Genomic DNA, 27,759 nt, shown 5'->3' on the forward strand with positions numbered 1-27,759 from the left:
ATTTTTATTCTTCTTTTGCTTGTGTCTTTTTTTGTAGAAATCTTGGTTGCAATTTACTCACAGAACTGAGCTTTGGAACGTTTCAGGCCTGGCATGGAATGCAGTTTTTACACAAGTTGTAAGTGAAATAGAAGATGAATGCATGTAAAAAACTGTGTGTAAAAACATCATGCAGTTCTTGGTTAGCTGGGTGTAAGCCCAGTATGAATTCTGGAAAGTATGTCCTGAGAGCCATTTATTTTTTTTTTCAAATGAGGAAACTAAGGTACAAAGAGGCCAAGAGACTTGTTTAACTCATATATATGAATCGCTCTGCTTTCCATAGTACTGATCTTTGGCACGGGCAATAAAAGGCACCAAGCAAAAACACTCAAATTAGCATTGTCACGGAATCCCACTGATGCCTCCCCAATATGCGAATGGTCCATGAAGTTCCACTTTTGAATTTCACTTTGATTCCTGCTCATGTGCAAAGTTCCTAACTGCTTAAAATGTATGCCACACAGAGCAGCAAAGAACTAAGTTTAGCACCGAATTCTTCAGGGAGCAAAAGGTGTGGGTGCTTCCCCAACCATTATTAGCTCTTTTAAATGGTAAAGCAGAAAGAATTCCTGAACACCCACCACAGGGCTCTCCCCAGCCACCCAGCACATTATTTTTCAAAAAGCATATATCTCTGAAGTGAATTATCTGTGGCCAATAGGAAGCTTTGAGGTATGGAAAAAGACGTTGTTTGTGTTCAGCTGTCGTGTGAGAAATATAAAGAAAATACATTGCTGTAGCCTAATTCAATATACTTTCTCTGCTGACTACTCTTCAGTAAGAAGTGTGGGTTTTACACCCCTTCAGCTCAAAAATTCTGTGATTTCTCACGACACAAGCAAATGAGAGTGGGTACGTTCAATGGCCCGAAGGCGATTTTAGACTCAAGGTAAAGAGCTCTTCTACACCTGGCTTTGGAAAAGACTCCCTTACCTGTCTTGTGGTTCAGAAATCCAGTTTCACACAGTTCATTTTGGGTTAATGAAGGTGTTGAGGCTGTGTCTGGAGCTGGATTAGCAATTCCTGCAGATGCCTATCTTTAGCGGCCTCCTTCCTTTCCCTTGTTAGTGTGCTGATGCCTACCTTGGGGAGAGAGCACCGAGGGTCAGTTTTTCTTTTGCCAGCACACCGGAGAGCAGGCTCATGAGGTCCCTTCACCAGGAGGTTTTAGTAGCGTCAATACAACGTCTTAAACTCACCGCCTTTCCTAAACATCCCATAACACCAAGAGTTCCATATAAGAATCAGAGTTTCACTATAGTTATGTAGGCAACACAGGAAAATACATTGTGGAAACCAATCAATCAATCAATCAATCAATCAATCAGTTTAAAAATTAATGAATTCATTCAAAAAACATTCACTGAGTGCCATGCCCACTGTGTGTCAGCACTGTACTAAGTGCTGGGGATACAAAGACGCATAGGGCAGGGACTTTATCCCCAAGAAACTTACATTCTGGAAGGAGAAAGATGGATGTTGATGGGAAAACCTATATGAGAGCCATTCTAGCATCTGTGCAGCAGGGTAACAAGGTGAGGAGGGGTTGATGAAGTAGAAAATGGGTGGTAAGTTAGAAAAGATTTGTAATGGAAGAGGCACCAACTTGTTTCTTTTGATTTTGTGTTCCTCTTAAATAACAGAAAACGGTAGTGAGAGAATCAGAACTCTCTGGTGTTGGAAATAAATTAGGACTGTACTCCTAAAACTCCTTCGCAGTTACTTTCAAAAGATTGTCACAGTATAGTAAGTCTTTGTTTTGGGTTAAGTCTTTCTAACAGACAAAACTAATTTGCTTCAGGAAACATTTGCCATGGTGAGATACAAACTTTATTACATCTCTTTCCAAAGGCAAGCCACCAAGGGAAGATGCCACCCTCGAGTTAAGTCATTTTACTACCTATAATGACATATTACTGGGGTGTTTATAAGTTGCCTGCATTAAATAAGTTTGGCAAAGGGCCGCAGCTCAGGTGGATTTATCATAAATTCAATGAAGCTTAGGCTTCAGGGCTCCTCACTTGCATAGGTCCCTTCCAAGGTCTTGAGAGGGGTCCTAGCCATTTTTGTATTCATAACGTTGCATGTTTTTATTAGATAGGATTTCCCAAAGTAGATGAGGTTCAGGTCCCACAAAACCTTGATTCATTACCGGGTTTCAGGTAATTATAAGTCAGTAGGTTTCTCTTTTTTTTGTAAATCAACTATACTTCAATTTTAAAAAATAAATAAAAAGATATAAGGGAAAGTTGCTAGGGCCTTTGGAAAGATACTCCTTTCAGGAAAAGGGAGACATGCGAGGAAAAAAAAGTTCTTCCTTCTTGGGAGCTGTCCGGTGAGGATGGGAAGCTTGGGCAGCCATCCTGTGATCCTGCAGGAAAACATTGTGGATGCCCTGAGGATGGCAGAGGAGAAAAAGCAAGCCCACTTCCTTGACTGCATCACTGAGGCACCAAAGTTTCCCTGGGACTGCCTGTCTCAGATTACTTGTTAAGTGAGCAGTAACCATCCTTATGATTTAAACACTGTTCGCTGGATTTTTCTGTTACTTGCTACTGAACGCATCGAGACAGGTACCAGGAGGACACACATCTCTCTTGCTACCCGGTCCTCTCATGGGTTGGATGGCAGCAAGTCTGGGCAGCACGAGGCACTCTTGGGTTGGCACGGTCTTGGCGCCTTGGGTAGGGTAGTGAGGACAGCCAGAGGATGTTTCTCAGTGTGAGCCAGCCAGTGTGGGAAACAGGTTATATTCATTGGCTGCTTTAAGAGGCAACCCAGGGATTTCCAGTGCAGCACGAGTACTCCCTGAGGTCCATGGGTTCAGGGTGACTCATCTGAGGTCACACTCACACTAACCAGTTTGAATCTAGGTCCATCCCATCCAAAGTGCATGCTCTTTCTCTTCACAGCACTGTCTTTGTTACATCGTGAAGAAGGGATAACTCATAGAACATTCTTTTTTTTTTTTTTAGAAATTTCATGTAATGTCTAAAACATTTATATTAACATATTTCCATACATATTTCCATACAAATACAAATATAAGATTTTTAGAAATTTCATGTAATGTATGAAACATTTATATTAACATATTTCCATACAAATAACCCAATGAAAGTTTAGTATTAGTTGTTTTGTTTGTTTTTTTATACTGCAGGTTCTTATTAGACATCAATTTTATACACATCAGTGTATACATGTCAATCCCAATCGCCCAATTCAGCACACCACCATCCCCACCCCACCGCAGTTTTCCCCCTTGGTGTCCATATGTCCATTCTCTACATCTGTGTCTCAACTTCCGCCCTGCAAACCGGCTCATCTGTACCATTTTTCTAGGTTCCACATACATGTGTTAATATACGATATTTGTTTTTCTCTTTCTGACTTACTTCACTCTGTATGACAGTCTCTAGATCCATCCACTTCTCAACAAATGACTCAATTTTGTTCCTTTTTATGGCTGAGTAATATTCCATTGTATATATGTACCACGTCCTCTTTAACCATTCGTCTGTTGATGGGCATTTAGGTTGCTTCCATGACCTGGCTATTGTAAATAGTGCTGCAATGAACATTCGGGTGCATGTGTCTTTTTGAATTATGGTTTTCTCTGGGTATATGCCCAGTAGTGGGATTGCTGGGTCATATGGTAATTCTATTTTTAGTTTTTTAAGGAACCTCCATATTGTTCTCCATAGTGGCTGTATCAATTTACATTCCCACCAACAGTGCAAGAGGGCTCCCTTTTCTCCACACACTCTACAGCATTTGTTGTTTGTAGATTTTCTGATGATGCCCATTCTAACAGGAGTGAGGTCATACCTCATTGTAGTTTTGATTTGCATTTCTCTAATAATTAGTGATGTTGAGCATCTTTTCTTGTGCTTCGTGGCCGTCTGTATGTCTTCTTTGGAGAAATGTCTATTTAGGTCTTCTGCCCAGTTTTGGATTGGGTTGTTTGTTTCTTTAATATTGAGCTGAATGAGCTGTTTATATATTTTGGAGATTAATCCTTTGTCCGTTGATTCGTTTGCAAATATCTTCTCCCATTCTGAGGGTTGTCTTTTCGTCTTGTTTATGGTTTCCTTTGCTGTGCAAAAGCTTTGAAGTTTCATTAGGTCCCATTTGTTTATTTTTGTTTTTATTTCCATTACTCTAGGAGGTGGATCAAAAAAGATCTTGCTGTGATTTATGTTAAAGAGTGTTCTTCCTATGTTTTCCTCTAAGAGTTTTATAGTGTCCAGTCTTATATTTAGGTCTCTAATCCATTTTGAGTTTATTTTTGTGTATGGTGTTAGGGAGTATTCTAATTTCATTCTTTTACATATAGCTGTCCAGTTTTCCCAGCACCACTTACTGAAGAGACTGTCTTTTCTCCATTGTATATCTTTGCCTCCTTTGTCATAGATTAGTTGACCATAGGTGCGTGGGTTAATCTCTGGGCTTTCTATCTTGTTCCATTGATCTATGTTTCTGTTTTTGTGCCAGTACCATATTGTCTTGATTACTGTAGCTTTGTAGTATAGTTTGAAGTCAGGGAGTCTGATTCCTCCAGCTCCATTTTTTTCCCTAAAGACTGCTTTGGTTATTCAGGGTCTTTTGTGTCTCCATACAAATTTTAAGATGATTTGTTCTAGCTCCATAAAAAATGCCGTTGGTAATTTGCTAGGGATTGCATTGAATCTGTAGATTGCTTTGGGTAGTATACTCATTTTCACAATGTTGATTCTTCCAATCCAAGAACATGGTATATCTCTCCATCTGTTGGTATCATCTTTAATTTCTTTCATCAGTGTCTTATAGTTTTCTGCATACAGGTCTTTTGTCTCCCTAGGTAGGTTTATACCTAGGTATTTTATTCTTTTTGTTGCAATGGTAAATGGGAGTGTTTCCATAATTTCTCTTTCAGATTTTTCATCATTAGTGTATAGGAATGCAAGAGATTTCTGTGCATTAATTTTGTATCCTGCAACTTTACTATATTCATTAATTAGATCTAGCAGTTTTCTGGTGGCAGTTTTAGGATTCTCTATGTATAGTATCATGTCATCCGCAAACAGTGACAGTTTTACTTCTTCTTTTCCAATTTGGATTCCTTTTATTTTTTTTTCTTCTCTGATTGCCGTGGCTAGGACTTCCAGAACTATGTTGAATAATGGTGGTGAGAGTGGACATCCTTGTCTCGTTCCTGATTTTAGATGAAATGCTTTCAGTTTTTCACCATTGAGAATGATGTTTGCTGTGGGTTTGTCATATATGGCCTTTATTATGTTGAGGTAGGTTCCCTCTATGCCCACTTCCTGGAGAGTTTTTATCATAAATGGGTGTTGAATTTTGTCAAAAGCTTTTTCTGCATCTATTGAGATGATCATATGGTTTTTATTCTTCAATTTGTTAATATGGTGTATCACATTGATTGATTTGCATATATTGAAGAATCCTTGCATCCCTGGGATAAATCCCACTTGATCGTGGTGTATGATCCTTTTAATGTGTTGTTGGATTCTGTTTGCTAGTATTTTGTTGAGGATTTTTGCATCTATATTCATCAGTGATATTGGTCTGTAATTTTCTTTTTTTGTAGTGTCTTTGTCTGGTTTTGGTATCAGGGTGATGGTGGCCTCATAGAATGAGTTTGGGAGTGTTCCTTCCTCTGCAATTTTTTGGAAGAGTTTGAGAAGGATAGGTGTTAGCTCTTCTCTAAATGTTTGATAGAATTCACCTGTGAAGCCATCTGGTCCTGGACTTTTGTTTGTTGGAAGATTTTTAATCACAGTTTCAATTTCATTACTTGTGATTGGTCTGTTCATATTTTCTGTTTCTTCCTGGTTCAGTCTTGGAAGGTTACACCTTTCTAAAAATTTGTCCATTTCTTCCAGGTTGTCCATTTTATTGGCATAGAGTTGCTTGTAGTAGTCTCTTAGGATGCTTTGTATTTCTGCGGTGTCTGTTGTAACTTCTCCTTTTTCATATCTGATTTTGTTGATTTGAGTCCTCTCCCTCTTTTTCTTGATGAGTCTGGCTAATGGCTTATCAATTTTGTTTATCTTCTCAAAGAACCAACTTTTAGTTTTATTGATCTTTGCTATTGTTTTCTTTGTTTCTATTTCATTTATTTCTGCTCTGATCTTTATGATTTATTTCCTTCTGCTAACTTTGGGTTTTGTTTGTTCTTTCTCTAGTTTCTTTAGGTGTAAGGTTAGATTGTTTACCTGAGATTTTTCTTGTTTCTTTAGGTAGGCTTGTATAGCTATAACCTTCCCTCTTAGAACTGCTTTTGCTGCATCCCATAGGTTTTGGGTCGTCGTGTTTTCATTGTCATTTGTCTCTAGGTATTTTTTGATTTCCTCTTTGATTTCTTCAGTGATCTCTTGGTTATTTAGTAACGTATTGTTTAGCCTCCATGTGTTTGTCTTTTTTACGTTTTTTTCCCTGTAATTCATTTCTAATCTCATAGCGTTGTGGTCAGAAAAGGTGCTTGATATGATTTCAATTTTCTTAAATTTACTGAGGCTTGATTTGTGACCCAAGATGTGATCTATCCTGGAGAATGTTCCGTGCGCACTTGAGAAGAACATGTAATCTGCTGGTTTTGGATGGAATGTCCTATATATATCAATTAAATCTATCTGGTCTATTGTGTCATTTAAAGCTTCTGTTTCCTTATTTATTTTCATTTTGGATGATCTGTCCATTGGTGTAAGTGAGGTGTTAAAGTCCCCCACTATTATTGTGTTACTGTCGATTTCCTCTTTTATAGCTGTTAGCAGTTGCCTTGTGTATTGAGGTGCTCCTATGTTGGGTGCATATATATTTATAATTGATATATCTTCTTCTTGGATTGATCCCTTGATCATTATGTAGTGTCCTTCCTTGTCTCTTGTAACATTCTTTATTTTAAAGTCTATTTCATCTGATATGAGTATAGCTACTCCAGCTTTCTTTTGATTTCCATTTGCATGGAATATCTTTTTCCATCCCCTCACTTTCAGTCTGTATGTGTCCCTAGGTCTAAAGTGGGTCTCTTGTAGACAGCATATATATGGGTCTTGTTTTTGTATCCATTCAGCCAGTCTATGTCTTATGGTTGGGGCATTTAATCCATTCACGTTTAAGGTAATTATCGATATGTATGTTCCTATGACCATTTTCTTAATTGTTTTGGGTTTGTTTTTGTAGGTCCTTTTCTTCTCTTGTGTTTCCCACTTAGAGAAGTTCCTTTAGCATTTGTTGTAGAGCTGGTTTTGTGGTGCTGAATTCTCTTAGCTTTTGCTTGTCTGTAAAGCTTTTGATTTCTCCATTAAATCTAAATGAGATCCTTGCCGGGTAGAGTAATCTTGGTTGTAGGTTCTTCCCTTTCATCACTTTAAGTATATCATGCCACTCCCTTCTGGCTTGTAGAGTTTCTGCTGAGAAATCAGCTCTTAACCTTATGGGAGTTCCCTTGTATGTTATTTGTCGTTTTTCCCTTGCTGCTTTCAATAATTTTTCTTTGTCTTTACTTTTTGCCACTTTGATTACTATGTGTCTCGGCGTGTTTCTCCTTGGGTTTATCCTGTATGGGACTCTCTGCGCTTCCTGGACTTGGGTGGCTATTTCCTTTCCCATGTTAGGGAAGTTTTCGACTATAATCTCTTCAAATATTTTCTCTGGTCCTTTCTCTCTCTCTTCTCCTTCTGGGACCCCTATAATGCGAATGTTGTTGCGTTTAATGTTGTCCCAGAGGTCTCTTAGGCTGTCTTCATTTCTTTTCATTCTTTTTTCTTTAGTCTGTTCCGCAGCAGTAAATTCCACCATTCTGTCTTCCAGGTCACTTATCCGTTCTTCTGCCTCAGTTATTCTGCTATTGATTCCTTCTAGTGTAGTTTTCATTTCAGTTATTGTATTGGTCATCTCTGTTTGTTTGTTCTTTAATTCTTCTAGGTCTTTGTTAATCATTTCTTGCATCTTCTCAATCTTTGCCTCCATTCTTATTCTGAGGTCCTGGATCATCTTCACTATCATTATTCTGAATTCTTTTTCTGGAAGGTTGCCTATCTCCACTTCATTTAGTTGTTTTTCTGGGATTTTTTCTTGTTCCTTCATCTGGTACATAGCCCTCTGCCTTTTCATCTTGTCTATCTTTCTGTAACTGTGGTTTTTGGTCCATAGGCTGCAGGATTGTAGTTTTTCGTGCTTCTGCTCTGCCCTCTGGTGGTTGAGGCTATCTAAGAGGCTTGATGAGAGGCTCTGGTGGTGGGTAGAGCTGACTGTTGCTTTGGCGGTCAGAGCTCAGTAAAACTTTAATCCACTTCTCAGTAGGTTTCTTGAATGAAGCCTCTATGTTATTGACAAACATCAGGTGAAGTAGTTAGCAGTGTGGTAGTCTATTTTATTTTATTTTATTTTATTTTATTTTATTTTATTTTATTTTTTTAAACTTTAAAAACTTTATTTTTGTCTCATCCATCAACAGCACAGGATGCCTTCCTCAGCTCCAATTTTTGCTTGCTTTTCTCTTCAGACTGTTCTACCACTTTAACCCATGGGTATTATAACATGTGAGCAGTTTCCTAGAACCAGAAAATATTTCTGCCTGTCGGCTTAAAAATTGAAAGTATGGAAGTGTAAGTTGCACTATTTTAGCAGATTCCAAGCTGCCCCGTAAAATCCTACCTTGGGATGCAGACTTGGTGAGAAAGTTTGTCGCCTACTCTAGCTCGAGTGGTAACTCAAGGAGACGCATCACCATAGCTGTTTCTCTACTTGTGTTTGGAACTGCCAGACACTCCACACCACATTCCACTGGCTAGGATTTCAATGTCCTTCACAAGAACAATGCAAGTAAATTGTCAGAATTGGTTCCAGAACTCATTATGATGCACCTTCTAGGAAACCAGTTCATTATACTGTATCAGATTTTGACACCTCATAAAAAGCTCACTAAATTACCAAGATTCCCAATCCTAATCTGACTTGCCTCTTTCCAATCCTAAACCCCTTAAAACCCTAAATTTGAAACTAGACCAAACTTAAAAAAAAACCCACCGAACTGTTTTATCAGAGCATAGAGACTTCCTCCAGCTACTGACTTCAAATTATACAGAATTCTTTTGTCTGATTGGTGTGGTTCTTGTGCCCATGTCTTGCTGACATACTATGCTTCACTGGTGGCCATCATTGGTCGAGAACACTAGTTTCATACTGAAAAAGCGGCTTAGACTAACTTAAGATTCTATACCTGTGGGCTTGTGTTAAAATAACTCGCTATATGAAGAGATCTATAAATGTGCTTCCTAAACAGGTTCAGGAACAGACCCCAAATTTGAGTCCTGGAATTTCAAAGAAATTTACTTTCCTTCACAACAGAGGCGCAGGGGGGAGAAACATATATTAATACAGTCTTAAGCCCACACTGCATATACAGCTGTCATGGCATTTTTATAGAGCAGAGAGCTGTTTACATGCTTTGTAGAAATATTTCTGTAAATAAATATGCTTCCTTTGTCTACCAAGCAAAACCTGAAATAAACTTAAAGGACCTAAATAAAGGATGTATTAAGCTTTCAACATTCAATTTAGGTTTTTGACACTTAGTTGGATAAACAAGTTTATTTGTAAATTTAGTCAACATACATAATTGACCTAAAAACTTCAATAGAAGGATAAATTTTAAAACCACTTAGAAAGCCATCTCTATGAAGTGATTTTTCCCAGGACCTTATACCAGATTGACACCATTTTAACCGGCAGAGGTTCCATGAGCTGAAGCTGTGTGTCCCTCCCCCACAGCAAGTTTAGCCTAAGGGTTATTATAATACAAACTCCACAAGAAAAAGAAGTTTGGTATTGTTCCCTCTTGGCAGAGAAAAACTCAACCTAGTTATGAGACCAACCACAACACAAAGAAAAGCTGCACTAACTACTATATTAGTGACAGATGATGCTGGTGTGAATAACTTGTATTATATTCTAGAGCCCTTATAAATAAATCCCCCCGTTAGTGTCTGCATTATCAGCTAGAGGGTTAGTCAACATGTGGTAGAATGAGGACTTATGCAAGGTATAATGCGCAAAGCATTTTACTACGTATGAAAAACAAGTGCAGTCTAGTTAGGAGAAAACCAACCGGACTCTATATTACACACACCTTAATGACAAGACTCCCCACCACATGTGAATGTAAAACATTTAATTTAAAAATGTTGACACTACAATATATAAAATAGCTATTATAAATGCACATAGTGTATTCTATAGCTGCCAGGTTTACTTTTTTTTTTTAATAAGGAAACTGTAAGTTACACTGTGGTTAAGACTTGTATCTTCACCCTTGAAAAAGCCCACATTCTATCACAGTGATGTATGGTCAGACTTAACAGCCCCAATTGTTAAACACTTGGATCAAGTCATAACCAGTTTTATTGCAAAAGGACCCTGTACACATTTATCAATTCTAGTACCTTAATAGCTACCCAACAAGTCATTAACATACAGAAACATGCATCATGAGAAGCAAGAAATATCACCCATCCCTTCTGCATATTAGCAACTTGTCACTCCTGAGCAACAGTGCTCACATCACTGAGGTCTGTGAACAGTCAGTCACTTTTCGCATTCATCCTGAGTGAAAGATGGAATGACTTAAGTACAAATGCAACATATTATAAACAATTTCTTACAAAAAAAGTCACAAATTAAACCAAAGTATTTTACAGAATTTACTACAAAACACCATAAAAACTGCCTTCACTTAAGCTCTCTCTCCCCGTATCCGGCGAGCCAACTGGATGTCTTTGGGCATGATGGTGACTCTCTTAGCGTGGATGGCACACAGATTAGTATCTTCAAACAAACCCACCAGGTACGCTTCACTAGCCTCCTGAAGCGCACCAATGGCGGCACTCTGGAACCTCAAGTCGGTTTTGAAATCCTGGGCGATCTCCCTCACCAACCTCTGGAAAGGCAGCTTCCGGATCAGAAGCTCCGTGGATTTCTGGTAACGACGGATTTCTCGAAGCGCAACGGTCCCGGGCCTGTAGCGATGAGGTTTTTTCACCCCGCCGGTAGAGGGAGCGCTTTTCCTGGCCGCTTTAGTGGCCAGCTGTTTGCGGGGCGCTTTGCCACCCGTGGACTTACGAGCAGTCTGCTTGGTTCGGGCCATTTTCTTTCACCCAATGCCGAAATTTTACGCCGCTTCTCCGACAGCCGCGCCGCTCCTGCTGCCCAATGAAGAGCCGCAGTCGCCGAACTAATAGAAGAAGCTCCTCCGACTAACGACCAAACCGCTCTGCGTCGGTAGTCTATTTTAAATCCGAAATCTACTTCAAAGATGAGCCAAGAGCTTATTAATTAATAAAGTAACACTTTTTGAATGGTGGTAGTAATCATATCTCTTTCAGATAAAATCAGGAATGAAATATATTATGGAAAACCAGCAGTGGTTGATAATCCTAAATGTTAAGTCTACTATTTTTTCTGACTTTAAAGTGTTTCTCCTTCATTCACCTATGCAGGTCCAGACTGATGGCTTATTTTTAAAAATTCTTTTAGTCACTTCATTGGTTCTAACAATACAAGCTCCATGATTTTAGAAACTGAAGGACTCTGCAATGTAGAAAGGCTATATAACTTAACCAGACAGAAGACATTCACATGCTGGCTTGTCTGTGGTACATCAATATTGTACCAAGAACATAAGCACTAAGAGAGAATAAGAGGAAAATCAAAGCCTTATCCCTATTGAATTATTTACCCCATTGTTGAGAATATCAATGAGGTAGGTGTGGCCACACTATGAAGGCAAATTGAGCTGCGGTCACAGAGCCGCTCTAATGCTCCCCCAGTCAACTAGCATTGGTTTCCTTTAGATAGCTATGTACACACAAAAGCTTACACACTTCAGGGTGTTGACATCACTTTTTGCTGTGTACTAGAATCCCGGCATCTTCTCAGATTTAGAAAGGCATAAACGCTAAAACCAAAAAAACTTGTGTCTGTCCTTTGGGGTGATTTCGGGTGGCTGTTTTATTTGTGATAGTTCAAAATTTTGAGATTGTTACACCTAGCAACTACTATACTTTTCTTCTCCCAACTGCATCTTATTCTTCCCACCTGTAGTATTTTCTCCCATTCTATATGTTTTTTCACTTTCTTGATAGTGTCCTTTGAAGCACAAACTTTTTCATTTTTATAAAATCCAATTCATCTATTTTTGCTTTGGTTGTTTGTGCTTCTGGTATCATATCTAAGAAACTGTTGTCTAATGCAAGGTCATAAAGATTTACTCCTGTGTTTTCTTCTAAGAGTTTTATAGCCTTAGCTCTTACATTTGGATATTTGATCCATTTGGAGTTAATTTTCATATATGGTGGGAAGTGTAGGAGTCCAGCTTCATTATTTTGTGTGTGGATGTACAGTTGTCCCAGCATCATTTGAAAAGACTGTTCTTTCCACATTGAATTGTTTTGGCACCCTTGTTGAAAATCAATAGACCATAAATATGAGGGTTTATTTCTATACTGTCAGTTCTGTTCCATTGATTTACATATCTGTTCTTATTCCAGTACCACACTGTGATTGCAGTCGCTTTGAACTGAGTTTTGAAACCAGGATGTGTGAGTCCTCCCACTTTGTTCTTTACCAACATTGTTTTGGTTATTCTGTTTCCTTGAATTGCCATATGAATTTTAGAATTAGCTTGGCAATTTCTGGAAAGAAGTCAGCTGGGATTTTGATAGGAATTGCAATGGAACCATAGGTCGATTTGGGAAGTAGTGAAATTTTAATAAGATTATCTTCCAGTCCATGAATCCAGCATGTCTTTCTATTTATTTAGATCTGCTTCAATTTCTTTCAACACTTTTGTACTTTTCAGTGTGAATCTTGCACCTACTTTGTTAAATTTTTCCCTAAGTATTTTATTTGTTTTGATGCGGTTACACATGGAATTGTTTTCTTAATTTCATTTTTGGATTACTCATTGCTGGTGTGTAGAAATAATATTGATCTTATATCCTACAACCTTGCTGAACTCATTTATTAATGCTAACCGTTATTTTCCTAGATTCCCAGGAATATGTCTTGTGGTCTTCCAGTTTCCCAGGAATACATTGGAACATTTCAAAGTCTCTGTGGACATCTCATTCCTCAGCTTTTCTTTTTAAGCTTTTCGGTTGGGCTGTTTTTTGCCCCAAACTGTTATCAATTGCCTCATGCAACCGCCATGTTAAAATATTTGCTTGAAAATGTTTTCCAAAAATGCCACCTGAGGAGAGAGGCTTTTCTCACTGGACAGCTCTCAGTCAGATCAAAGGCAAGCCTTTCAAGTGAGGTCTTCCAGGGGACCACCAGACATGTAAAACAATGACAGTTCTTTGGGAATGCGGCTTTGAAGGACCTCCCAGTCCATGCTGCTCCTCCTGGTACCAGGGATGTGGGCTGTTTTTCAAGGCTACCACTGGCATGGAGAGCAAAGGTCAAGGACAAGTTAAAGCAACACAGATCTCATTGTTCTTACAGAAATTAATTTGTTTTCCTTGAATAAATTGCTCCCCAATTTCCTGCAAGCCTGTTGGTTAAATTTCCAGAGTTCAGAAAAAGTTGATTCTGACCGTTTTTGCCAGTTTTGATGTTTTTGTTTGTTGTTATTGTTTTTGTTGCTTCTATGGAGGGATGAATTTTCAGATGTCCTTCCTCCATCATTTTTACTGATTTTCCTGCAATATTTTTTAGAATCTCTAAAGTCTCAATGACCATAGGCTAATTAAATATTTATCATGGGAGATGATTAAGGAAAAATAATTAAAAAGAGAAATAAATAAATAAATAAAAAGAGAAAATATAATTCTCATAGAGGCTTTCCCAGATGGGTAGATGAAGTTTGAAAAGGTATTTCTATATTTAGTGCTCTCAAAAGTAAGGTTAAAGTAACAGATGTGTTAAACCACCCCCCCTTCTTTTTTTCATTCAGGTTAAACACAGGCTTTAGAGTCAGAACTGAGTTCAAATTCCAGCTCTGCTTCTTACTAGCTTGATGACTTAGGGCAAGTTATATAACTTCTCTGTGCGTCAGTTTCCTCATGTGTACAATGGGGTAATATATCTATCACATAAGGTTACTGTGAGGATTAAATGTTAAATGCTGATCACAGATGCCTGGCAACCCAAAAGATATTAATTTTGATAATTATCTTTATAATATTCTGCAAAAATACGCTAATAATTCTTGAGTAGAGTTAACCTAAAGTCAGATATTCTTTTCTTTCTTCCAGTTTCTTTTGGGTTTTTTTTCCCCCTTATTTGTTTTAAAGAACTAAGAAAAAAAATAAAGAAAGAACTAAGAAGAAAATCTATTCCAGCATTTTGGAATGAAATTTTGTTCCCCAAAATTAATTTGTTTATTTTATTGATATATAAACAAAATGTTATTTATTTATTCAGCAAACATTTATTAAATACCAGTAAATATTAGGCACTATGTCAGGCACAGGAATAATAATGACAATAAAGTGTGGTCCCTGCTCTCAAGTTCCTGGCAATCTAGGAGACTGACAAGTAAACAGGTGATTACATACACAGTAACAAAGGCTAAGATACAAGAATACACATGGGACTACGTGATGGGAATGTGGCTTTCACCAATTCCTCTTGGATTTATCTCTTCTTCTTTGGCTCCAGAACCAAGGAATTAGCCCTATTTTTGTCTTTAACTGGGTAGTTTAAATCATGAAATTTTAAAAAATTTGTAGAGATGAAAGAAAAACACCTTGAATTATGGAGGACACTAGAAATAGTACTTTTTTTACAGAGCAAGGGCTTCCTACCAGCATAGTCACTTCTAGGGTTTTTAACCTGAAAAGTTCTTTGGCATATTTTTTCTTTGCTAGCCACTTTTTTTCTAGTTTTTTGTTTGTTTGTTTGTTTCTCTTCTCCACTTTAAAATCTAGAGACCTGGGTAGTTCCCAATGAAAGAGTGTTTTACAGATGCTAAGGGTGATATATAGGTAAAGACAGAAAATGATTTTTTTTTAACCTTCAAGTTCCATACCAAAAAAAAATGAATATAAGCTTTCATGGAAGTAATTGAAAATGCAGATAATTTAAATTCCATTCCATTTTTCAGAATTCTCAATCATAATCCTTTGACAACAGTTGAAGATTCTTATCTTTTTAAATTGCCAGCATTAAAATATTTGTAAGTATTGCAACAGTTTCATGACTCATGAGATAATTTCTGCTCTTTTTTACTTTCGTCAAAGATTGAGTACTTTGGCTAAAAAGTCATAATTTAGAGTTTAACTGGGTTATTGAAAATAAGAGTTATTGGCAAAGAAAAGGATTAAGAAAGAATATATATGGGTAAGACAGCCAGCAGAGAATGAGTACAGTGTTGAAGAACACATATAGATATGGAACATGTAGATGCATGTAGGAATATTATTTATCCCAGAGAGCAAAAAGGAATAAGGGGTACATTATTTTTTTAAAAAAGAGTGATCAAAAGAGGTAGATGCAATTGAAAATGAGAAGTTAGGATAATAAAAAATGATTGTACCGTTCAGCACCAAGGCCATTAATTTGATGATGCAAATTTAAATTTCTTCGATAAGAGCTCTTTGGAATTATCATGTATGGCAAGTAAGAAGCCAGAATTGAAGCAATCACATGTTAAGTATCTTTTTAAGTTTAGAATTTTTGTCTTTGGGTTTTATATCATGCATGTTTGGGCTTCTCCTTCAGAGACATGGGAACAACACAAGGGTCACTTACAACAATTGAAAGCATCCTCATGACGACCCTTGAATTGGAAAAACTGTAAGTTGATTTTTCTTACATTTGTTTTCACACAATTGTTTTTTTAGGTTTGTTTTATTATTTTCTTAAGTCAGGTTTATTAATGTATAATTTTCATTTAACAAAATTCACTATTTTTAAATATACAGTGTGATGTGTTTTGACAAACGTATAGTTCTGTAGCCACCACCACATTTGAGGTAAAGAAAACTCCTGCACTCCCAAAAGACCCCTCATGTCCCTTTGTAGTCAATCCATCCTCCTCCCACTACCAGCCCCTGGCAACCACCAATCTGATTTTTGTCCGTATAATGTTGCCTTTTCCAGAATATCTTATAAATGAAATCATGTGGCATGTAGCCTTTTGTTTTTGGCTTCTTTCACTTAGCCAGTCTCTTTGGAGATTCATCTGTTTTGTTGCACCTGTCAGTAGTTCATTCCTTTTTATTGCTGAGTAGTATTCTAGTTGTGTGGATACACAGTTTGTTTACGCATTCATCATTTGATGAACATTTGAGTTGTTTCTAGTTTTTTGGCTATTATGAACAAAGCCTCTGAAAACACTCACATGTGTGTGTGAACATATGTTTTGTGCGAGCATATGTTTTCATTTCTTTGGGGTAAAATACCTAAGGGTGGGATTGCTTCATCATATGCTAAGTGCATATTTAACTTTTTAAGAAACTGCTAAACTGTTTTCTAAAGTGCCTGTGCCATTTTGCTTTCCCACTATCAGTCTATGAGAGTTGCAGTGGCTCCACATCTTCACCTGATCTTTTTTTTTTTTTTAAATATTTTATTCAAATCACATTTATTTTAAATTTATTTATTTATTTATTTATGGCCGTGTTGGGTCTTCGTTTCTGTGCGAGGGCTTTCTCCAGTTGCGGCAAGCGGGGGCCACTCTTCATCGCGATGCGCGGGCCTCTCACTGTCGCGGCCTCTCTTGTTGCGGAGCACAGGCTCCAGACGCGCAGGCTCAGTAATTGTGGCTCACTTCACCTGATCTTTATATTTGTTTTTTAAAAACTTTTAACCTTTCTAGTAGGTGTGTAGTTGCATCTCGTGGTTTTTGCCACATTTTGCATTTCTGTAATAGCTGATGATGTTGAGTGTCTATTCATGTGCAAATATCTTTTTAAATGAAGTGTCTGTTCAAATCCATTTTTTAATTGGATATTTATATTGAGTTTTAAGAGTGCTTTATATAAAAAGCAATGGAGAAAGTCTTTTCTCCCAGATATGTGTTTAGTAAATATCTTCTCCCAGATTGTGACTTATCTTCATTGTATTAAAGTGTCTCTGAAGACTAGAAGTTTTAAATTTTTGATGAACTCTAATTCAGCAATTTTTTTTCATATTTATTTAGTTTATTTGTTTGGTTGTGCTGGGTCTTAGTTGCAGCAGATGGGCTCCTTAGCTGCGGCTCATGGGCTTCTTAGTTGTGGCATGTGAACTGTTAGTTGCGGCATGCATGTGGGATCTAGTTCCCCGACCAGGGATCGAACCCAGGCCCCCTGCATTGGGAACTCGGAGTCTTAACCACCAGGGAAGTCCCTTAGCAATTTTTCTTAGATGGTTTGTGCTTTTTTGTGTCTTATCTAAGAAATCTTTGTGTGAGACCCCATTGTCTAACCCAAAATCACAAAGATTTTCTCCTTTGTTTTCTTCCAGAAGTTGTATAGTTACATTTAGGTCTATGATTCATTTTGAGTTAACTTTCATATATGTTGTGAGGGAAGGATCAAGTTTCATTTTTTTGCAGTTTAAAAAACTGTTTCTGTAGGACCGTACTGTGACAGTTTATTACACAACTTACTGCACCTTAAATTGTGCCATCCGCCCTCCAATATGGCAAGCTAATAGAAACTTTCTGTTATGCCAAGGCTAGCTGAGGGGATTGCATGAGATTAGTAGGCGGAAAGGGCCCTGCGTTTAGCAGTCTGTTCCAACCGTCTTTGTCAGGTCAGCTGACAAATGACTGTCTTCACCACGCCGTCACATCTGTTGGTCACTGCTCTAGCCTCATCTTCCTCAGCCTTCCACAGCATCTGCCACAATTGTGATCCCTCTCTTGTCAGCTAGATGCCCTCCTCTCTGGATATTAAAAATTATTTCCCTATGTAACTACAATACTGTTAACACACAGTATTGAATAAAGTAAATACTTAACACAATAATATTACCCAGTAAAGAGTTGCTATTCAAATTTCCCCAATTGTCTCTCTCATATAATATCATTTCTTTTAACAGCTTTTTGAGGTATAATTGACATACAGTAATCTGTGTTCACACACACACATTCATACACACCATGAAGACATCATCAAAATCAAAATGTCCATCACCTCAGAAAGTTTCTTAATGTCTCTTTGTAATTCTTCCTTCCCATCGTTCCTTGCCCTTCCCAATCGCCATGCAACCATTGATCTGCTTTCTGTTTGTATTTTCTAGAATTTTATGTAAATGGAATCATACAGTGCATACTTTTTTCTAACTGGCTTCCTACTCAGCATGATTATTTTAATCTTCATCCATATTGTTGTATATATCAGTAATTCATTTCTGTTTATTGCTGAATAGTATTCCATTATATGGATGTACCACAATTTATCTGTTCACCATTGATGGACATTTGAGTTGTTTCAGTCTTTGTCTATTACAGATAAAGTTGCTATGAATATTTGTGTACAAGTCTTTGTATGGATGTATACTTCCATTTCTCTTGAGTAAATACCTGCAAGTAGAATGGCTGGATCATTGGTAAGTGTATGTTAAAGTTTTTAAAAAATACATATTTTCCATAGTGTTTTGATCATTTTACATCTCTACCAGCAGTGTATGAGAGTTGCATTTTCTTCACGTTGTAGCCAACACTTGCTATGCTCAGTATTTTTAATTTTAGATAGTTTAATAGGTGTGTAGTTGTATCTCACTGTAGCATCCCTAATGATTAATCATGTCAAACATCTTTTCATATGCTTATTTTCCATCTGTATATCTTTGAATCTTTTATCTATATTTTTCTGGAGTTTTGAGAGTTCTTTATATATTCTGGAAATTAGTCCTTTATCCAATATGTAAGTTGCTAAGTATTTTCTCCCATTCTGTGACTCATCTTTTCATTCTCTCAGGAGTGTCTTTTGCAGGGCAGAAATTCCTAATTTTGATGGTGTCTAATTTATCTATTTTTTTCTTTTATGGATTATGCTTTTGGTGTTGTACCTAAGAAATCTTGCCTAACTCAAGGTCATAAAATTTTTCACCTGTTTTGTTCTAGAAGTTTCATAGTTTTATGTTTTTTAGTTTTATGTTTTACATTTAGATCTTTAAACCAATTTGAGTTCATTTCTGTATATGGTTTGGATGGAAGTTCTTTTTTTTTTTTTTTTTTGCACCTGGATATTCAATTGTTCCAGCATCATTTGTTGAAAAGACTACCGTTTCTCCACGTAAATGCCTTTGAACCTGAAAGTCAGTTGTCCACATCTCTCTACTTCTGAACTTTCTATTCTGTTCCTTTGATCTTTTTGTCTATCTTTACACTACTATCACAATGTCTTGAAAGTGTAGCTTCATAAGCCTTGAAATCAGTTACTGTTAGTTCTTCAAATTTGTTCTTTTTCAAAGTTGTTTTAGTTATTCTAAATTTTATTTCCATATGAATTTTAGAATTAGCTTGTCAATTTCTATAGAAAAGCCTACTGGGATTTTGATCTATAAATCAATTTGGGGAGAATTGATGTCTTAACAATATTGAATCTTCTGATCCATGAATACATTATATCTCTCCAGTTATTTAGGTCTTCCTTAATTTCCCCCCAGCAATATTTTAGTTTTCCGTGTGCAAGTCTTTTACATCTTTTGTCAGATTTATTCTAAGTATTTTATATGTTTGATTCTATTATAGGTAGTATTTTAAAACTTTGATCTCTGCTTGTTTGTTGAGATAAATTAATCTTTTTGTATGTTGATCTTGTACCCTGCAAACTTGATAAACTCATTTGTTAGTTCCAGTAGCATTTTTGTAGATTCTATCAGGTTTTCTACATAATCATGTTATCTGCAAATATAGTTTTACTTCTTCCTTTCCATTCTGAATATCTCTTTTCTTTTTGTTGCCCTATTGCACTGGCTAGAACCTTCAGTGCAATGTCAAATAGAAGTAATGAGAGCAGACATCCTTGCCTTTGTCCTGATCCTGGAGAGAAAGTATTTTGTCCTTCACCATTAAATATGATGTTAGGTTTTTTGTCGAAGTCATTTATCAAGTTGAGTAAGTCTCCTTCCATTCCTAGTCTACTGAGGGCTGTTTTTCTCTTTAATCAGGAATGGATGTTAGATTTTTTCATTCTTTTCCTGCATCTATTGCAATGATGATGTGATTTTTCTCTTCTTTTCTTTTCTTAATTTGTTTATTTATTTTTGGCTGCATTGGGTCTTCATTGCTGCAAGCAGGCTTTCTCTAGCTGTGGCGAGCAGGGACTACTCTTCGTTGCAGTATGCAGGCTTCTCATTGTGGTGGCTTCTCTTGTTGCAGAGCACGGGCTCTAGGTGCACGGGTTTCACTAGTTGTGGCACATGGGCTCAGCAGTTGTGGCTCACGGGCTCTAGAGTGCAGGCTCAGTAGTTGTGGCGCATGGGCTTAGTTGCTCCGTGGCATGTGGGATATTTCCGGACCAGGGCTCAAACCCATGTCCCCTGCACTGGCAGGTAGATTCTTAACCACTGCCCCACCAGAGATGTCCTGATTTTTCTTGTTTAGTGTACTAAATTGGGTAAATTGATTTTCAAATATTAAACCAACCTTTCCTTCTTGAGATAAACCCCACTTGGTCATGATGTATCATCTTTTTATATATTATTGGATTTGATATGCTAACATTTTGTTAAGAATTTTTGCCTCTGTGTTCATGAGAGATATTGGTCTATAGTTTTCTTGTAATGTCATTGTCTAATCTTGATACAGTGAAAGTTGGCCTTATAAATAAGTTGGGAAGTATTCCCTTCTCTTCAACTTTCTGGTAGAGTTTGTGTAGAATTGGCATTATTTTATTCCTTAAGTGTTCGGTAGAATTTCTCAGTTAAGCCACCTGGACTTGCAGCTTTCTTTGTTGGAAGGATTTAAACTGCACATCCAATTTCCTTAATATCTTTATTCTTGAATAAACTTTAGTAGTGCATGTCTTTCAAGGAATTTGTCCATTTCATCTTGAATTTATTGGTATAAAGTTTTCTATAATATTCTCTTACTATCCTTTTAATATCTATAGTATTTTTCTGTTCTCCATTTTATTCTTTTCTACTTTGATCTTTATTGTGTTCTTTCTTCTCTTACTCTGTGATTAATTTGCTCTCATTTTTCCAGTTTAAGGTGGAAGTTGAGGAAGCTGAGTACAGCGTTAGCAATATCCCACATGTTGACATATTATGTTTTCAGTTTCAGTGAGTTGAAAATAGTTTCTGATTTCGCTTTTGATTTCTTCTTTGACCACAAAGTTACTCAGAAGTGTGTTGTTTAGTTTCCAAATATTTGGAGATTTTTCGGATTTGTTAATTTCTAATTTAATTCCATTGTGGTCAGAGACATATATTGAATGACTAAAATCCTTTAAAAAATTTTTTTAAGCTTTTTTTTAAAATTTATTTTTGCTGCGTTGGGTCTTTGTTGCTTCGCGTGGGCTTTCTCTAGTTGCGGTGAGCAGGTGCTACTCTTCGTTGCGCTACACTGGCTTCTCATTGGATGGCTTCTCTCGTTGCAGAGCACAGGCTCTACGTGCGTGGGCTTAAGTAGTTGTGGCACACAGGCTCTAGAGTGCAGGCTCAGTAGTTGTGGCGTACAGGCTTAGTTGCTCTGCGGCATGTGGGATCTTCCCAGACGAGGGATCGAACCTGTGTCCCCTGCATTGGCAGGAAGATTCTTAACCACTGAACCACCAGGGAAGTCCCAATTCCAGTATTCTTAATCTTTTGTGTAGATCCATATTCCAATCTGGTGTCATTTTCCTTCTGCTTAAAAATACTTCTTTTAACATTTCTTATAGTGAAAGTCTACTAGTAATGAATTCTTTCAGCTTTTGTATGTCTGAGATAGTCTTTATTTTGCTTTTGTTTTGACAGATCTGGGTATAGAATTCTAGCTTGATAGAATTCAATTCACTACTTTAAAGATGTTATTCTACTGAGTTCTCCTTTACATTGTTTCCAACAAGAATTCTGCTGTCATTGTTATCTTTGTTCCTCTGTATGTAGTGTATAGTTTTTTCCTCTGGCTGCTTTTAAATTTTTCTCTTTATTGCTGGTTTTGAGCAATTTGATTATTTTTTGTGCCTTGGTGTAGTTTTGTCCATGTTTCTTATGCTTAAAGTTCATTGATCTTCTTGACTTTGTGGGTTTATAGTGTTTACCAATTTGGAAAAGTGTTGGCTATTATTTCTTCAAATTTTTGTATTTCTCCTCTCCTTCATGGACTCTAAGTACACATGTATTAGGACACTTGAAGTTGTTGCACGACTCACTGATGCTCTATTCATTTTTGTTGTTGTTTTGTTTTGTTAACTCTTTTTGTTTCATTTTGGATAGTTTCTATTACTATGCCTTAATGTTCACTGACCCTATCTTCTGCAGTGTCTAATCTGCCATTAACCTCATTCAATGTCTTTTTCATTTAGACATTGTTTTTAATCTCTAGAAGCGCAATTTGGGTCTGTTTTACATTTTCCGTGCCTATACTTAACATTTTCAGTGTTTATTCTGGGTTTTTTAACATATGAAATACAGTTGTAATAACTTTCCTTCATGTATAATAACTTTTTAAATGTTCTTTTCTGCCAATTCTAACATCTGTATAGATTATGGGTTAGTTTTGATTGATTGCCTTTTCTCCTCAGTTTGGGTCATATTTTCCTACTTCTTTGCATGCTTGGCAATTTTTCATATGATCCCAGATATTGTGAGTTTTAGTTTATTGTGTGCTATATATATTTATATTCCTGTAAAATGCTTGGGCTTTGTTTTGGGTGAAATTAAGTTACTCAGAACAATTTTATTCCTTTAGGTCTAGCTTTTAAGATTCGTTGGGTAGGAGTCCAAGTAGCCTTTAGTCTGGAGCTCATTATTTGCAACTACTGAGACAAGTCCTTTCTGAGTATCATGAGGTTTTGCAGTCTGACTTGTAGGAACAGGTACTATTCCTACAACCCTGTGTGATATCCAGTTATTCTTATTATTAATCCTTTCATGTGGTTCTTTTCCTGGCATCAAGGAATTCCTCACACAAATGTACTGACCAATACTTTGTTGAATTCTCAAGAGATCCCTCTGCATATGTCCAGAGTTCTTTGTCTGTGCACTTCTTTTCTCTCTGATACTCTGCTTTGTGAACTCTAGTTACGTTGGTTTTCCCAGACTCTCAGCTCCATTTCCTCAGTCAGGGAGTCCACCAGTCTCTGTCTGGACTTCTTTTCCCTTTACCATGACCTGGAAACTCTCTCAGAGAAGTAAGGTAGGGCAATTAGAGGGATCACTTCATTTATTTCCCATCTCCTGGAGATCACTGAACTTTATTGCCTGAGGTCCAGTTACTTGAAAACTGTTGTTTCATATGTTCTGCCTGACGTTTTCATTGTTTCAGGTGGGAAGTCAAATTGGACCTTGTTACTTCATCTTGGCCAGAAGCCAATAACACACTTTAAGTCTGTTTTGTTTTGATACAGGGTCCAGTTAAAGATTAGGCATTGCATGTCATGTCTTTGTTTCCTTTAATCTAGAATATTTCCCTACTATTTTTTTTTTGTTCTTTTATGACATTGGCATTTTTGAAGCGTCTAAGCCAGTTGTCTTGTAAATTGCCCCACAATCTGGATTTGTCTGTTTCCTCATTAGATTCAAAGTAAACATTTTGGGAAAGAATACTATATAGGTGACGTAGTCTTTATACTTCAGCACTTCAGGTGGCCCAGTGCTAAGTTTGATCACTTGACTAAGGTGGTATCTTCCATATCTCTCCATTGTAAAGTTATTTTTCCCCTTGGTAATTGATAAATAATATGTGGGGTGATACTTTGGGATCAGTGAAGATCCTACTTTCAAACAACTCTTCACCCAACTGTGCATCAGTGATAATCCTTGTCTGAATCAATTATTACATTGATAGTTGCAAAATGACACTTTCCTAATTCTATCATTCCTTTTGCATTTATTAGGTGACATTATTCTATAAAGAAGAGCTCCCCCACTTTTCATTTTGAGTATCATAAGGAACTCATGTGCTTTTTAAAAAATTAACTATGTTATACCTTATTATAATGATAATGTCTGCGCACGCACGTCTGCGCATGCGCTGTTTACAAACGGAAGCCTGAGGGGCGGTGCCAGTTTGGTGGGAGTGGGACGAGGGCGGTGCTCGGACCTCTCCCTCGCCCCTCCCACTCCAGGCTTGTCTCTGCCTCTAGTTCCCCTTCCGCAACTCCCACGCCCAGAAGTCTTGGAGTTTACTGCTTCTATTCAAGTGTATTTTTAGCATAGAGTCCAAAGTGTGAGTTTACTGGATCGAATGGTGCAGACATCTAAAGCAGCTGGCTTCTTCTTCAAACTCCCAGAGAAGACTAGAGTACTAAGTAATGAGCACCAACTATCCACTGAACTTTAAAAATTTAGGTTTCCCGACTCTGTGTGAGAAATGACCACCAAAGATGCAATCCTTCGACTTCACTGTTTTCATGAGTCTTAAATATGCAAATCAAGGTAGAACTCATGAAAGCCATCAACAGTCTAGTGTGAAACTCTTAAAAAGCTGGTTTCTAGCCCATTTTCCTAAAGTACCCCCAAATCACCGAGCACATTTCTCCATCCCCACCACGACTTTCTCCACCTCAATATATCAGACCCTTAGCCCCACCCATTACCTACTTCTGAGCTCTTTTACTTCAAAAATTGTTGACTTTGGAGGAATTACTTGGATCTTGATACTGTTTCAAACCAATAACTATAGATTTATTATCCATATCATTATCCATTGCATTCATTGTATGTATCCATTTATTCATTGTATCCATTATCTGTGTATGGAGAAGATCCATAATCTTCTCCAGAGCGATTGGGAACACCTCATGAACAATATTTACAGATTTATCATCCTTTTTCTAGTACCTAGCACACTCATACTCCATTAAGTACTCAAGTATACTTGGGATTAATCCGTTGCGGAGCACGGGCTCTAGGCAAGCGGGCTTCAGTAGTTGCAGCATGAGCGCTCAGTAGCTGTGGCTCGCAGACTCTAGAGCACAGGCTCAGTAGTTGTGGCACACAGCCTTAGTTGCTCTGCGGCATGTGGGATCTTCCTGGACCAGGGCTCGAACCCATGTCCCCTGCATGGGCAGGCGGATTCTTAACTACTGCGCCACCAGGGAAGTCTGGAAGGCGGATTCTTTGCCACTGGACCATCAGGGAAGTCCCAGGATCAGCCTTTTAAAGAAGCATCCCAGAGAGGTTTGAGTGTAGAGGTCCACAGACCATATTTTGAGAAATGATATTTCCCTATGGACACCTTTCCTCTGGCAGCTCTTTTTTTTTTTTTTTTAAACATCTTTATTGAAGTATAATTGCCTTACAATAGTGTGTTAGCTTCTGCTTTATAACAAAGTGAATCAGTTATACATATACAATATGTTCCCATTTCTCTTCCCTCTTGCATCTCCCTCCCTCCCACCCTCCCCATCCCACCCCTCTAGGTGGTCACAAAGCACCGAGCTGATCTCCCTGTGCTATGCGGCTGCTTCCCACTAGCTATCTATTTTACATTTGGTAGTGTATATATGTCCATGACACTCTCTTACCCTGTCACATCTCACCCCACCCCCTCCCCATATCCTCAAGTCCATTCTCTAGTAGGTCTGTGTCTTTATTCCCGTCTTGCCACTAGGTTCTTCATGGCCTTTTTTTTTTTTTTCCTTAGATTCCGTATATATGTGTTAGCATACTGTATTTGTTTTTCTCTTTCTGACTTACTTCACTCTGTATGACAGACCCTAACTCCATCCACCTCATTACAAATACCTCCATTTCATTTCTTTTTATGGCTGAGTAATATTCCATTGTATATATGTGCCACATCTTTATCCATTCATCTGTCGATGGACATTTAGGTTGCTTCCAGGTCCTGGCTATTGTAAATAGAGCTGCAATGAACATTGTGGTACATGACACTTTTTGACCTATGGTTTTCTCAGGGTATATGCCCAGTAGTGGGATTGCTGGGTCGTATGGTAGTTCTATTTGTAGTTTTTTAAGGAACCTCCATACTGTTCTCCATAGTGGCTGTATCAATTTACATTCCCACCAACAGTGCAAGAGTGTTCCCTTTCCTCCACACCCTCTCCAGCATTTATTGTTTCTAGATTTTTTGATGATGGCCATTCTGACCGGTGTGAGATGATATCTCAGTGTAGTTTTGATTTGCATTTCTCTAATGATTAATGATGTTGAGCATTCTTTCATGTGTCTGTAGGCCATCTGTATATCTTCTTTGGAGAAATGTCTATTTAGGTCTTCTGCCCATTTTTGGATTGGGTTGTTCGTTTTTTTGTTATTGAGCTGCATGAGCTGGCAGCTCTTTTGAATGGCAGCTATGTTCTCTCCGATGCTGCACTGCCTGCAGTCTACCCAGCTTTCATTCCAGTGAGAACATTCCAGAGACCAACTAAGGATCAACTCCAGGTGTTTCTCCAGTCACCTCTGGGGCTGACTGCATGTCACCAGCAACCAGTACCTCACCTGCTGCCCAACTACAGTGACACCTTCCAGATTTGTGACTCAGCTAGCTCTCCACCATGTTATTCTATGTGGACACCACCCCCCTTTTACAAAGCCTTGGACACCCATAAGCCTACCAAAAAAAAAAAGGAGTAGGGCTCCAGGACTTCTCCAAGTACTGGTGGTGCCTCCTCACCATACCTGTATACGGACGCATGTTGGATAGTGTTGGTTGACACCCATTTCTACCCCCTTCTCTGCAGGTGCTAGAGGCCTGGGAACCATATTTCACAGATCCCCTCGACAGCAGGGTTCTGCCAATAAAATGTACTTGTGTGAAATTTGGAAGGTGGAAAGCAGATGGAAATCATTTTTTCCTCCTCTGCAGCACACTCCATATTCCCCATCTAGTCACCACCCTTGGGGCTTTGGGGCTGCAATGACCTCATCAGTGGTTTCCCAAAGTTTCCTGACTTCTGAGTGGCAGCAGCAGTTTTGAGTCTATGGAAAGCAGCTGTGGTAAAGTAACCTGAAGGCTAGTGCTGCAATGCCCCCCATCCCCAACTTTCACCACCATTAGCCCCCTCAATGATAAGCACCAACTGTTTGGATATAATCTTTCTCTCTTTCTGGCTTTTTTTTTTTGGCTTGAAATATCTAGAGTGCTTTCTATTTTCTTGTCTATGGTAGTTTTAAAATATGTCCGCAAATTCTTTGACTCTTCTTTCTTCAAAAGGTGGAGTCTAAATCCCCTCCTCTTGAATGTGAGCTGGAATGAGTGACTGACTTCTAACCATGCTATGTGGCAGAAGTGGTGCTATGTGCCTTCTGAGGCCAGGCCATAAGAGGAATAACCTCTGTCTCTCTCTTGGACAGCTCCCTCTGGAGGAAGCCAGCCATCATGTAGTGAGGACATTCAATCAAGTAGCAGGTGGACAGGTCCATGCAGGGAGGAAAGGAGGCCTCCCTCTAACAACCAGCACCACCCTGGCAGCCAGGTAAGGGAGTGAACCACCTTGGAAGTGGACCCTGCAGCCTCAGTCCAGCCATCAGATGACTGCAGCCCTGGCCGATATCTTGAGGACCTCGTGAGAGACCCAGAGCCAGAACTGCCCAAGCTATTCCCCTAAAGGCTTGACTCAGAAATTGTGAGGAATAAATGTTTATTGTTGTTTTGAGCCACTA

General features: G+C 38.1%; 1 protein-coding gene and 1 long non-coding RNA gene across 2 annotated transcripts; one reads left to right on the top strand and one right to left on the bottom strand.

Moving 5' to 3' along the window:
• On the top strand, positions 1–27,757 carry LOC118886565. The gene is made up of 4 exons (XR_005017767.1): positions 1–118; positions 15,152–15,223; positions 15,769–15,843; positions 27,451–27,757. It is a non-coding gene; the product is annotated as an uncharacterized LOC118886565 (long non-coding RNA).
• LOC118886564 (histone H3.3A) lies at positions 9,625–11,325 on the bottom strand. Its single transcript, XM_036836515.1, has one exon. It carries the CDS (start codon positions 11,189–11,191, stop codon positions 10,781–10,783), a length of 411 nt encoding a protein of 136 aa, XP_036692410.1. The 5' UTR covers positions 11,192–11,325; the 3' UTR covers positions 9,625–10,780.
• Positions 27,758–27,759: the final 2 nt, after the last annotated feature.

This window comes from Balaenoptera musculus, chromosome 20, assembly GCF_009873245.2.
Source record: "Balaenoptera musculus isolate JJ_BM4_2016_0621 chromosome 20, mBalMus1.pri.v3, whole genome shotgun sequence".
Classification (NCBI taxonomy): Eukaryota; Metazoa; Chordata; class Mammalia; order Artiodactyla; family Balaenopteridae; genus Balaenoptera; species Balaenoptera musculus.